General features: G+C 38.0%; 1 protein-coding gene across 3 annotated transcripts; it reads left to right on the forward strand.

Moving 5' to 3' along the window:
- The first annotated feature begins 1,479 nt into the window (after positions 1-1,479).
- Positions 1,480-6,995, forward strand: LOC149827306 (GTPase activating protein 1-like). Of its 3 annotated transcripts, none has more exons than XM_090019265.1 (4): positions 1,480-1,819; positions 5,084-5,179; positions 6,058-6,179; positions 6,269-6,565. In XM_090019265.1, exons 1-4 carry the CDS (start codon positions 1,709-1,711, stop codon positions 6,423-6,425), a joined length of 486 nt encoding a protein of 161 aa, XP_089875391.1. In that variant the 5' UTR covers positions 1,480-1,708; the 3' UTR covers positions 6,426-6,565. The 3 variants fall into 3 exon arrangements, with proteins under 3 accessions (XP_089875391.1, XP_089875390.1, XP_089875392.1); XM_090019264.1 differs by having other exon boundaries at positions 1,520-1,819; positions 6,379-6,995; XM_090019266.1 differs by lacking the exon at positions 6,058-6,179 and having other exon boundaries at positions 1,548-1,819; positions 6,341-6,995.
- The last annotated feature ends 4,759 nt before the right edge of the window (positions 6,996-11,754 follow it).

Here is an 11,754-nt window from a genome sequence, read left to right on the forward strand (position 1 = left end):
AATGTCCAAATCCTACTTCCTGAAGATTGGACCTTGGACAGATGCATTCTGCTACCGCTACAAGCGAGTTGAATGGAGTCAACATATGGATCCATACCCACGTCTATCTGACAACTTTAACACGAGTAATCGGTGTGGGAACTAGGGATGCAAGTCAATCAGAGTAACGACCCAGGACTGAACAGGAGCCGGGCCTGTGTTATCGAATTTAGCAGTATAGACAAATTTTGGGTGGATTTGGAGAAACAAAATTTGTATCTATCAAATTTGTGTCGGAATAGAGCGAACAAATATGGAGACCTGCATAAGAATCGGGTATAAACTGATCCATTTTGTCTTTTGTACATGAACAATCAATCGGTTTTGCCAATCAAGCACCACAGAGACCCACATCATAAGGACTATATTTGGGTTCTGAATCTGATCCAATTGAGAGCCACCTATTTGAAAGTTGGATCCGATGGCAGAGAATTTGGGGCATGTTGATGTGGGTGCAGTCCTCATGCTAAGATTTGAGGTGCTTCAAATGTTGGTGCGGTTGTATCCTCAACCCTGAGTTTTACCTTGAGAGGCAGGCCTATTGATTAAGTGACCCGATTCTCAGCATAGTTTTAAAATAGACTGATAAGTCACCCGGCTCGTCTATGATTAACTCATGACTAGGCTGGGTCAACCCGGTGACTCGGTCGGGGGTCATGTTAACTTTATATTTTATATAAAATATATAAATATATGTATATACTATATATATTTTATAGTATATTATAAGTAATATGTATTATATGATATTTTATAATATTTTAATGTATAATTTTATTAATGTATTGCTTAGATCTTGCTTGTAGCTTCATACTAGAAGGATTCAAAATGCTTGATGCCTGATGCTTCACCCATTGAAAAACATTAGCTTCTCGCGTATCCTTCTTGTATTGCTTCTCCTATCCATTCATGTTTTTCTTTTCCCTTGACCTTATAAATGGATTCACGGTGGTTGATATAATAAGAATTGACCCTTGGATAGCATTTTTTTAACGAAAGAATATGACTTTTTAAATAATAAAATTTTATATTTTATCAACCATTGGTTTTTGAATCGCCAAAAAATCCTCTACACAAATCATATTCGAGTAATTTAGATGTCGATCTCCACTGAATGAACAACATAGATCACATCTATTCAGATATGATCAAAACCAATGTTGACAGTATCGGTATCGGCCCTGAATCGTTTGTCCACCGATTCAGATGTATGCCGCCGATACTCAAGTGAATCGTTCTGTATCAGCCAAAAATTAATAAAAAATATTATGTGCCAATTACAACGTGACACTTGTCAAAACTATTAAAATAATATTTAAAAAATATTTTTGTAATTTTTTTTTGCATTTAGTAAAAAAATAGCCCAATATGAAACCCCGAGGAAGGGTAGGAAGATAGGGATGGCTTTGGAGACGACTGGTGGAACCGATCTGTAATGGATGCAGACTCACGTAGCGTCAACTGAGATGTTCTACACACCGGCCATCCAACCCCCTCGACGTGCTCTGTCCTCACACGTCCTCATCGTCTCTCTCTCTCTCTTCTTTTCCTGCTTGTCTTTGATTATCGTTGGTGAGGATCTATTGCCTTGGTCTTATGAAGATGAACACACGTTATCTTAAGCTTAAGCCCTTCACCACCATTAATCATCATCTCCATCATAAAAAAAATGGCGCATGTGTTGGGGCTTCTGAAGGTTCATGTGATCAGAGGGGTCCACCTGGCAGTCAGAGACATCAGAAGCAGCGACCCTTATCTTGTTGTCAAGATGGGTGATCAGGTTCTGCAGCACTTTCTTATGTTCTGAATTTTTTATGCACCCACTTGTTCAGATATATGGTGGATAATCTGAGATATTGACTTTAATCTTACGCAATGAAAATATCCCAACTTATCCCGTTTATGCATAAGATAAGCTGGCGCATCTTCTTTTCCAACCTGCTGTTTTCCAGAAATTCATGTTTGGTCTCTTATTTAGACATGGCTGCCTTTATTTTTCTTTTCTCGTGTTTTTTTTCTTTTGAAGAAAATTCTTTCTTTGTGATTGATCTCTTATTTTCTTAGCGGCCATGCGATTGTTCCATTCCTTTTTTTATATATATGTCCATTTGAAGTGTGTTTTGTTGAAAACATTGGGAGTTCGTGCATGCTCTGCTGTGTAAATTTTGCTTACTTGTCATTTGATTCATTTTTTTTTCATGATCTTGTGGTTTTACTCAAGACCCACGTTCTTTCTTCAGTTGAAGCAAAACCTGTTGAGGGGCGTGTTTGATTCCGTCAATATTTGTTCTCCTCCTTCTTTTGCCTTCTTTCTGATTCAATTCATTTTGAAATTTGCAGTTTCCTTCATGGTTAAAATTAGTTTTCCCGTATTCTTTACCGGTTAGCTTTGTGTTCATTCCTTATTATATGTTGGCAAGAAATATGGTTTTATATTTGGTTTTCCCTTTACTTGTTGACCTTGTTCTCGGTTCACGCTCATTTTGCAATTTGCGGTTTCCTTTATGGTTAAAACTAATTTTCCCGTATTCTTTACTGGTTAGCTTTGTGTTCTTTCCTTATGATCCGATGACAAGAATTATGACTTCGTATTTGGTTTTCCCTTTACTTGTTGATCGTGTTCTCGGTTCACGTTATTAATTAAATGAAATTGTTTGATTCTAGTTGAGACTAAGATGTTCTGCCCTGTTTTAGTAATTAATCATCACCAATATGCATGAGGAGGCTTTTGGACTCGTGCACTTATCCAGAAAAGTAGGTTTAGTTGGAGAATTTTCATTATTCTAGACTATGGAATTTCCAGTTCGTCCCACTTTTCTGGATAAAGAAGTTGGTCAAGACTTTCCCTCAAGTGTTTCTTTTAATCTAATTATGGTTCATGTTATGGGTTTTTGCCTTCAGATTTTGTTGAACATATTCTTCTTCTTATTTCTCCCTGTCATGGTTTGCATTCTTTCAAGCCAACCACATTGATATGTAACTATCAACTCTGTGATAAATCATGTTTTATTTTTTTCAACTTCAAGTTGAATTCCCTGTTCTCTTGTTTCAGTGTTTCTAATTTCTCTGTAGTTTGGTGGACATATAATTGTGTGTGTTAGTTTGTTATTTTGTTAACTAAATGTGAATGTTCAAGCCTGTGCTAGAAAAGAAAGTACATGTTTTTAGGTTCTGAAAAATAACTTGTGACACCGACGGGGGCTCCACTTGTCTGGTAGGAGCAGCTAGTGCACTTCACTTTGTGTTGGGACGTTGCAAGTTCGAATCCCAGTGGTACATTGTATAACTGTTAAGGGATTACCAGTCTTAGGCATGGTAGGTGCCCACAATCCAATAAGTTGCAAGGGGTATTTGGAGTATGCAGTTATGCTTCTTATCTTGCTGAAATATAAGAAATGAAATGTACTTTTTGTAGAAGCAACTGCAAGAAAAGGTTATAGGAACTTTTAAGTATGGTATCAGGTTCATAGTTGATAGAACATATGATTTGAAAACAAAAAAGGAACAACATTCAGATACGCAGGTCATAGTGTAGATCCAGGAAGACATTGGAAACTTAAAAAATTCTTTGATTGCGAGGTGTTGCATGTGTAGCTACAAACATTTATATGTTGCTTTGGGCTTCACAGAAGGAAAAATCCCCAAGAACTAAACTGATTCTGGATCTGCAGATTAGTCCATGTATAAAAACCGCTCAATCAAGCTGGATGTATTGTATACTGAAAACAGAAAGAATTTCTTAACATGCTTTACGTTGCTCTTAGATATTCAACTATCCCAAACCCAAAGGGACTGAAAAAGAAGAACTCTTGATTCAATGATTTTTATTTAGCAGCACTTGGAGCAAGAAAGCTATTCATACCACATGATTGCTTCCATTTTTTAGCCTGGGTGAGCCAACCCAAATGTGATTGTTTGCAAATCTGCTACATAGCCAACTTTGGTCATAGCTTGCAGGTTATGTTGCAGGTTGCTGAGTGCCTAAAGATCCTAGTGTATTCGATCCAGATAATTTGAACTAAAAAGGACCCCAGTGTTCTGGGAGCACGTCTTGAAGGAAACAGCCCAAAGCAGATCACCTGGTCTTTGGTCAAACCCCTTCCATCTCCCAAATACATCTATAACCTTTATGTTGTAGTTGCAACTCAACGTTGGTCACCCTTATCATCACTCTTTTACTTTACATTGGCTGTTTAGGAGCTGGTTGTTGGCAAGGAGATGCCAACTCTGGCTGGTTGCCAAATGCAATTCCCAAATAGTGGTGGGTGTTGGCAGATCCCAAGGATCCCAAATCCTGGATTTTAGCTATCCAACATCTGGCATTTCAATGCCAAATGCAGGATCCCAAACAGAGCCTAAGAGATAAAGGAAATGTATGCGATTGGAACCCCAATAACACTGCTGCATGTTTCCAAAAGTGGCAAAAAATTACCAGGATCAAAATAGTGTAGATTAGGGAGCGGCTATCCTAGTTCATTTTTTATTGATTAGCAGTGCCCTGAGCAAGGTTTTCACGCTTTGGTATTGGCTCTATCTAAGTAGACTGAGTTGATCTATTGCTCTTTTAGAATGTTGTTCAAAATCTCATGAAATGTTTTATTATACATCAAACATCACTAAAATATGAACACCTATAATTATGTTTGTGATAGCTGGCGACAGCCAAAATTTTCTTGTGTTATTTGTGATCTGGCTATAGGTTGCATGCATAAATTAAAACTTGTCTTACATATTAGTGTGTCCCACATGTAGTAGTGCTATATCAAAGTTTTGTGCGCAGAAGCTTGTCATTTTGAAGATAACATAGCTAAACTGTTTGTTTCATGATTTAAATATTTTTCAGTTTAGTACCGTGTTAATGTGTTTCCCTTTTCAGCACATTGATATTCATAATGATTGGCCTATTACGTTTCTGGTTTTTCCTTCGTCATGTATGTAGTGGGTTCAAATTTGAGACAACTGTTGTGCTTCTCTATTTGGATGCACGTTGTGCTTTTTCCCCCATCAGTTGTTTCTCTTATTCATATTACATTTTTTGAGGCAGAGGTTGAAGACTCATGTGAAGAAGAAAGATCTTAATCCTGAATGGGATGAAAAATTGACCCTTGCTATTTTAGAACCTATCATGCCAATTACAGTTGTAAGTTGCTTTCTTCTCTTACAGTTACTCTTAGAGTTATTCTCTAATTATGTTTTCCTGTGAGTACATTATGCTCCCTGCAAAATTAAGGATGTTCCCTTTATGAGTAATATATATGTTCCCTCTAGTCTATTTATCAGTGTTGCCTTTCGGTAGTTGAATTTTTGTGCCATTCATGCTTGGTTGGAAAATGTGGTCCATGTTATGCATGTCATTTGATAGGAAATCGTTCAGATTGTCTTGCTTTTTTGGTTAGGAACAATATATGACCAGTGATTGCTTATAGTGGGTCACTTAGTAATTGAGTTACCTTTACCATTCTATGTTATGATTGACATTACCAACCACAAATTTTTCTCTAAGTCTGGGCTTTGTTTTTGTTTTTCACATCTTAATAAAGTTCTCATTATGGCTGCTACTTTTCATATGAAGGATGAATTCTATGATTTCAACACCCTAAATAGATGAGAGTGTAAAAGATTCCCTGCAGACATTGGAAAATATACCTCTTTTTTGGGTATGAAGTTTCACCACATTATCATATGAATCATAGTGATGGCTATTCCATGATGCCTTTGCCTTACGCTAAATCTAGAGTGTTTCTTTCCTTTTTTATTTTCTGAAGTTGCAAAAATATCTACTTGCAAAAAATTCCTACATGATGTGAAATATTCTCATCGGTCTAAAAGATATATAAGCAATAACAGCACTCAAGTGTCAAACCCTCAATTTCTTTGGGGAAAATGTTCGAAGGTAAGATCTTCCTTGCTCATTTCATGACAACTGCTTGACTTGCATCCCTTTTAGTAGTGTTTCAATCATGAGCGCACACCATTAATTTGTGTGACCTTTGCATGCTTAATTGGTACTGCTTGCAGCAGTACATAATGATCTTTAGCTATAGTACCTGCATACTGGAAAAAGGACTATTTGCGGATTGTCTTGACAACCTTGTGCTGCAGTATTGTCCAACCTTATGTTGGAACTATCACAGGACACGGTCAGTTTGCTCAAATTCAGCAATTTCAGTTCCGATTGCCAATGTTTTCTTTATGCTTATTTGCATGTCTGTGTTTGCTACTTTGTTAGGTCATCACCATTTTTTTTCTTCTGTACCATCGGTATTGTCATGTTTATCTGTACAATCATTCTTAACGGCAGGAAGTTTTTGACAAGGATATGTTCACCATGGATGACAGTATGGGAGATGCTGAAATTGATATCAAACCCCTCATGGAGGCTGTAAGAATGCATATGGCTGGCTGCACCGATAATGCTGTATATAAGATGGTCCTGCCAACTCCGGAAAATTGCTTGGCTCAGGAAAGCTGCATTAAGTGTGTGGATGGCAAGGTTGTTCAAGACATGTATCTCAGGCTAAGGAAAGTGGAATGTGGTGAAGTAGAACTTTAGTTGGAATGGGCCCAGCTTGGCAGTTCAAAGCGAGGATAGAAGATCTATACTATAAAAAAAAATAAACAAGTAGTATCGAGTATTATAAATAGAAAATGAATAGTTTTCATATAAATGCTGTTTAATCCTTGTAGAAGATATGCTGTCAGCACCAAAGACCTATTACCTTTGTGTAAATCATTGTTGTTGGCTCTTGTTTAAGCTGACTGTGATGATTTATCACCCTTTTAATAAAATTGGCATCTCAACCAAGAAGAAAGAAACAAAAACTTTGTATGACTCAGTTATGGTTGTATAACAAAGGTTAGATGCTAAACTTAAGTTCTAAGAGCATCAATTTTATTTCTCATTCTTAGACATGCAACGAAATCTTCCTGGAATGTTCTAAATTTTGGTTTAGGTATGTTAATAAGCAAATTAACTCGGACTGATATTTATATTGTTATGATTTTTTATGTTTTCTATCAAGGAATGAAACCAGAGACAAACATGGTACCATCTTGAGTAGACTTCTGTGTTATTATTATTTTAATGTGAAGAATTCACTGGTGCGGTTTGGACGTGCCTTTATGGGCTAAGAGATGTCACATTGACTGTGGACTTGAGTAGGTGTTTGCAGTGCAAAATTCTATGAGTACTCTCCCCTTCATAGTGGGGATAAATTTTCATTTGCCTTTGGCTTTGAGGCAGAGGATGCACACTGTGAGTATCAAACTCTCGAGTTCATTCAACTTGAAAACCTTCAGCTGACCCACCTAGCCAGGTGTGGAGAGCCCTTGTGGTGAGCGGACTCATCTGGTGATATTGTTCGAGTTACAATAGGCCATGTATCTTATTTTTGCTTAGACATGATAATTAATTGTTTGCACCATATCAGCTGCAACTTTGCCTTTTTAGTATTCTCAAACTGATAGCTTTCCCCATCCATGATTTTAGCCAACCACCCAAATTCCTAAACAGCAGCAAGACACACCCAAGCAGGTGCATGAATAAACTCACTTGATCTTAGCCAGAAGGATGAGAAAGGTAGTGCATGTGCACACTTTTTCGACAGAGAAAGCTGGGGTTAGGCAGACTCCTACCAGTCATACAACCATACCAATGGGATTAGAACTTGCAACGTCCCAACACAAGGTGAGGTGCACTAACTGCTCCTGCCAGACAAGCAGAGCCCCCCATTGGTGTGCATGTGCACTTGACAGTTGCTTTCTTTCTATCACAATCTGTGCGTTGTTGTCTACACCACAAATATCAGACATTTCAAAATATAATAAATTTTCATGATATTTTCAAAGGCCAATATAATATAAAAAAAAATGTCATGTTTTAAAAATATAATGTAGTTTAAAGTATCTCATTTTATTGGTGTATTCACATTGTTAATACTGTATTCATACTTTTATTTATTTTTCATGTATTTTCCAAGATTTTTCTGTGAAAAAACAAAAACAAAAAATTAAAATTTTACAAGATTTTCATGGGGTAGTTATTTGCTATGAATGAAGTTATGGAACTATTGTAAATTAGACCTTAAAAAGCAATCTACATGAACTGTTTAGTAAGAAATGGGTTTCGAATCATGTGATCGCCATATGTAAGAAAGTTTTTTAAGTGCTTCAAGAATCACAGGCCCATAATGTGCCAAAACTTAATGTCTAAAAAAATCTTATACTTACCTCAGAAAAACGCAATCTAGAAATCTTTAGCCAATAAACCATGTTGAACATGTTTATGCAGTTATATCGAGTTGTTACAACTTGCCATTATTATTTTTAGGTTAATAGTTATTTACCTTAATTAGTACCAAATATCACCCGTTTTCTTGAGCCAAGTTTTTCTTGACAATGAGATTATAACTGTTTCTTTTGTGCGAAAATTTATTTGCAAATGAGATTATAACATTCATCATCGTCATGCATGCACACAAACATACAAATGCACACTACCACACACACACAAGTTGCTATCTGCTATCACAATTGGTGCATTGATCATCTCACATTGTTTTGAAAGGGTGGCTTACTTTAATGCGTGATGGTATGAGCTAGGTTTAAATTGTAACATGAGGTGTTAATGAGATATTTTTCAACATATGACAAGGTGACAGAATTTGAACCTATGGCTATCTGCCTAAAACTAGGGCTTAGCCAAGTTGTGAGTAGCCAGAAAAATCTCAAAGGGGGTAATGGATCAGGGTGGGCAGTTCCCACCTTATAAGATAAGAGGTACTTGGTGGAATGGGACTCCATCGTTATGCCAAGGATTATGGCTGGCTTAGGAATTTTTGCTTTGCTTAAAAGGAGTGTGACATTGATTGTGAAGCCGTGTTGGTTGGCTCATACGTCATAGGATGCATGTGCAAACTTCTTCCGGCTAAAATATGGTCTAATCGATTCGCTTGCTGTTCGTCGGGGGGCTCGTGGACCATACATATCGCATTTGAGGAAAATGTGGTTTAGAGCATTGCGTTTGTTTCTTGACAGGAATTTGGACGTGAGGGTAGACGGATCTTGGCTTCAATGGGCAGTCTCAAATGCGGGAGTTTTCCAAGTCCACAAGGTCTACCGTTCTCTTTTACCTCCAGGTCAAGGCTGGATCCCCAACAATGCTTTATGGGCGAAGGGACCATCTCTGAGGACCAAGGTATTGGCTTGGTTGATTCTTTATAACCGGATACAAACCCATAACAATATCAAGAGGATGGGTTTTTAGTTTCCTAGTTGGTGTGTGCTTTGTCGACAGGCTGAAGAAACTACACAACATCTTTTTTTATCGTGTTAAGTGTTTCAAGAATTGTTTTCTAAAACTTGGAGGGTTCCATCAGTTGTTGTGCGGGAGGGTTGCTTTGCGTTAGATCTTATCCTCAGCCCTGCTATAATTAGACGCGAAAAGAAGTGGATGACTATTTGGAGAGTTTGGTTATTTACAGTGTGGTGGTTCATATGGATGGCCAGAAATGATGCTACTTTTTGGGATGTCCCATTCAACCTTAACCGTTTGACCCATAGGGTCTTGGCTGATGTGTATGCTATCTTACACATATATCTCAAAGACCTGCCTCTGCCACCAACCGATCCTCATATAGATGTTTGTGGTCCTGGATGAGTTTTCTGTTTTGTGTTCAAGTTTTTTCTGGTTTTTTTTGTGTTATTGGTGTTCTCATGTTATGCTGTTGTGTTTGTGCTTGTGGGTCTCAACGCTTTGTTGAGTTTCACTTTTAAGTAACGTTGATTGCTTTTCGTCTCTCTCTCTCTCTATATATATATATATATATTCCTTTGAGCTTCCCTAACCCCACCTCTCTGTCTCTCCCTCCTGACTTTCTGTGTGCCACTCACCCCAAACCCACAAAAATAGGCCCATCGGCCATCACCCACCTCACTCAAAGTCTGGAAGGGCTCTATACTCCAGAGGCAGCCTCCAACCGTCCAGTACACCACCTCTCCAGCGCACCTCCCTGGCGATGTTGCAGTTCAAAAATTAACGGTTCACAATGCACTAAAATTGCATGACTCAAGAAATCATATATTTGGATCGAAATAACATGATCCAAGATTTGAACATTAGCAAATAAACCATCCTGAACACATCTGTGGTCAGATTGAGCGGTCAAGGCTTGAAGCTATGATTTTTAGCTTAATAGTTCTATATTGTTTGGTACCTTCAATAGCGCCCAATATTTAACCCTTTAAAAAACATAAGCAATAAAAAATTAAATTTTACTAAGCTGTTTGAAATGCACACAGTACACATGCACACGGGGAGGCATGCACACATACACATGTATAAACTTCAACGTACATTAGGCTAAAACATTTCAGACAAAAAATATTAGCAATTAAGCCCCTGCCCACCTTCACACTTTCTGTGGCTCCATCCCTGTTCCTCACCCACAGCGTTTCTTCCATGATCATTATCACCATTTATTTCTTTCCTTTTCTTTCCGTTTTACATATCACCCTCACCATAATTCTTTTTTGTTGTCATCCATGCCTTCTTATCTATACACATATTTACCATTTTAATTTTTTTTTCTTTGTACCCCTAAATTACAGACCGAACATTGCGTAGCCTCAGGTTGGTAAAACCCTTGACCCCTGCCCACCAGCTGGGAAGTGCACCCAGGTTCGAGCTTGTGGCAAGGGACGCCACCCGCAGGGTTTGAACTTGTGACATCCCATGGCTCTTTAGTCCGGTGATTTATCATGATTCATTGTTTTTTGATATCTTTCATTTGAGGTTCTGATGTAAGTTGAAAGTATTAGCCCATTGAATTCCTGAACTAGCTTGGATGCTAGGTGTAACATGATACAAAATCTGGGATCTGAACTCAAAAAAAGGCAAGACACCAACTGTGGCTCCGCTTGTCCGGTCTGGTAGGAGCAGCTAGTGCATGTCACCTTGTGTTGGGAGGTTGCAAGATCAAATCCCAATGGTATCGTTGTATAACTGGTAGGGGTCTGCCTAACCCAACTTGCCTTTAAAAAAATGTATATAGCTAAAACTAAGGACCCTAACTATTTTAGGGCCAGACCAAGTTCATCTGTGGCCAATCCCAATATGCTTTTGGTCAAAGATAGACTCATAATCATCCAGTGGTAGAACCAACGACCATTTTGTCTGATCTGTTTGCTCTGGCCATTACATACGGTGTAGTTGACCATTGACCCATCATGGTTATGATGACCTTGGACCATGTCTGAGGACACATGACCAGACCCGGATCGAAACTTAATGATAAATCTGGCCCAGACATTCATCTGGGTCCAGCCCATTTTTACTAAATAATAACACTGTTAGATGTAGAAACTGGAAATATCAACATATGAAAGTCGGGTATAGGGTCAATCCATAGAGGTAAAAAATCAGATCCAAATCAATATGTAGTGAACATACTTATCCAACTAATGGAAAAGTATAGCAGTTGTTCTGGATCCAACCAATGCTTTCCACATAAAGAAAAACAGGATCCAATTGGATTCCATGTTACGGGTTTGGTTACACACTTATCTTGGATCAGGATCTGGGTACAACATATAGTCGGATCTTTTCTGGACTATGATACCTCCTCTAACAAAGACAAAGAATCAATAGCAGCAAAAACACTAGCAGAATGTCATGCATGTGATTAGGTAGTGCACCTAATCCATTGTCTTCCACAA

The sequence above is a fragment of the Nuphar pumila genome, chromosome 10 (genome assembly GCF_984573655.1).
Source record: "Nuphar pumila chromosome 10, dmNupPumi1.hap1.1, whole genome shotgun sequence".
Lineage (NCBI taxonomy): Eukaryota > Viridiplantae > Streptophyta > Magnoliopsida > Nymphaeales > Nymphaeaceae > Nuphar > Nuphar pumila.

What these genes read in the sequence shown, in the direction of transcription:
- LOC149827306 (XM_090019264.1), top strand. Translation starts at nt 1,709, where the DNA reads ATGGCGCATGTGTTGGGGCTTCTGAAGGTTCATGTGATCAGAGGGGTC. An exon ending in TTGTCAAGATGGGTGATCAG is followed by an intron (nt 1,820 to 5,083) that starts GTTCTGCAGCAC and finishes TTTTTGAGGCAG; the next exon opens with AGGTTGAAGACTCATGTGAA. An exon ending in CTATCATGCCAATTACAGTT is followed by an intron (nt 5,180 to 6,057) that starts GTAAGTTGCTTT and finishes TACTGCTTGCAG; the next exon opens with CAGTACATAATGATCTTTAG.